The 1151-nt window shown below is 55.8% G+C and overlaps 1 protein-coding gene across 1 annotated transcript in view; it reads left to right on the plus strand.

Moving 5' to 3' along the window:
- LOC119593047 (tubulin beta chain-like) overlaps positions 1-1151 on the plus strand; it is a gene marked incomplete in the record, with an annotated part of 24622 nt that overhangs the window by 22421 nt on the left and 1050 nt on the right. The window contains 2 exon segments of the mRNA XM_037941947.1: positions 1-75; positions 385-1151. Coding sequence (XP_037797875.1) covers positions 1-75; positions 385-1151 — 842 coding nt within the window.

Genomic DNA, 1151 nt, shown 5'->3' on the forward strand with positions numbered 1-1151 from the left:
CTCCTCATCTCCAAGATCCGCGAGGAATACCCCGACAGGATCATGAACACTTTCTCCGTCGTGCCATCCCCCAAGGTGGGTTGCTGGTCTGCCTTCGTTGGAGGGTTTGCTCTGGGGTGTTTTGGGTGGGTGGGTGTGGGCCGAAGTAAGCGTTTGTGATTATGTCAGTGTGTCTGTTTAGGTTTATATATTTACAGTCTTGCATTGAATTTGTATTTTACTCGTTCATTAGCAGTTTGTTTACTTTTATAAACATATCCTTTGTTTGCTGTGGGTTAACGCCTGAATTGAATAAGATATATAGTTCCTTTAATAGACTAGCTCAGCATTTGCCGCCTGAAACATGCTAGATCTTTGCACTAATAAATGGACCTTCCCCCGCAGGTTTCTGACACCGTGGTCGAGCCCTACAACGCCACCCTCTCGGTCCACCAGCTGGTTGAGAACACAGACGAAACCTACTGCATCGACAACGAAGCTCTCTACGACATCTGCTTCCGCACCCTGAAACTCGCCAACCCGACCTACGGTGACCTGAACCACCTGGTGTCGCTCACGATGTCCGGCGTGACCACCTGCCTCCGCTTCCCCGGCCAGCTGAACGCCGACCTCAGGAAGCTGGCCGTCAACATGGTGCCGTTCCCCCGTCTCCACTTCTTCATGCCCGGCTTCGCCCCGCTCACCGCCCGCAACGCCGTCGGATACCGCACCCTCAACGTCCCCGAGCTCACGCAGCAGATGTTCGACGCCAAGAACATGATGGCGGCGTGCGACCCGCGCCACGGCCGCTACCTGACCGTGGCCGCCGTGTTCCGAGGCAAGATGTCCATGAAGGAGGTCGACGAGCAGATGCTCAACATCCAAAACAAGAACACGCCCTACTTCGTCGAATGGATCCCCAACAACGTGAAGACAGCCGTGTGCGACATCCCCCCGCGAGGCCTCAAGATGGCCGCCACCTTCATCGGCAACTCGACCGCCATCCAGGAGATCTTCAAGCGCATCTCGGAGCAGTTCACGGCTATGTTCAGGCGCAAGGCTTTCCTCCACTGGTACACGGGCGAAGGCATGGACGAGATGGAGTTCACGGAGGCCGAGTCCAACATGAACGACCTGGTGTCCGAGTACCAGCAGTACCAGGAGGCCACCGT

The sequence above is a fragment of the Penaeus monodon genome, chromosome 31, assembly GCF_015228065.2.
Source record: "Penaeus monodon isolate SGIC_2016 chromosome 31, NSTDA_Pmon_1, whole genome shotgun sequence".
NCBI lineage: Eukaryota > Metazoa > Arthropoda > Malacostraca > Decapoda > Penaeidae > Penaeus > Penaeus monodon.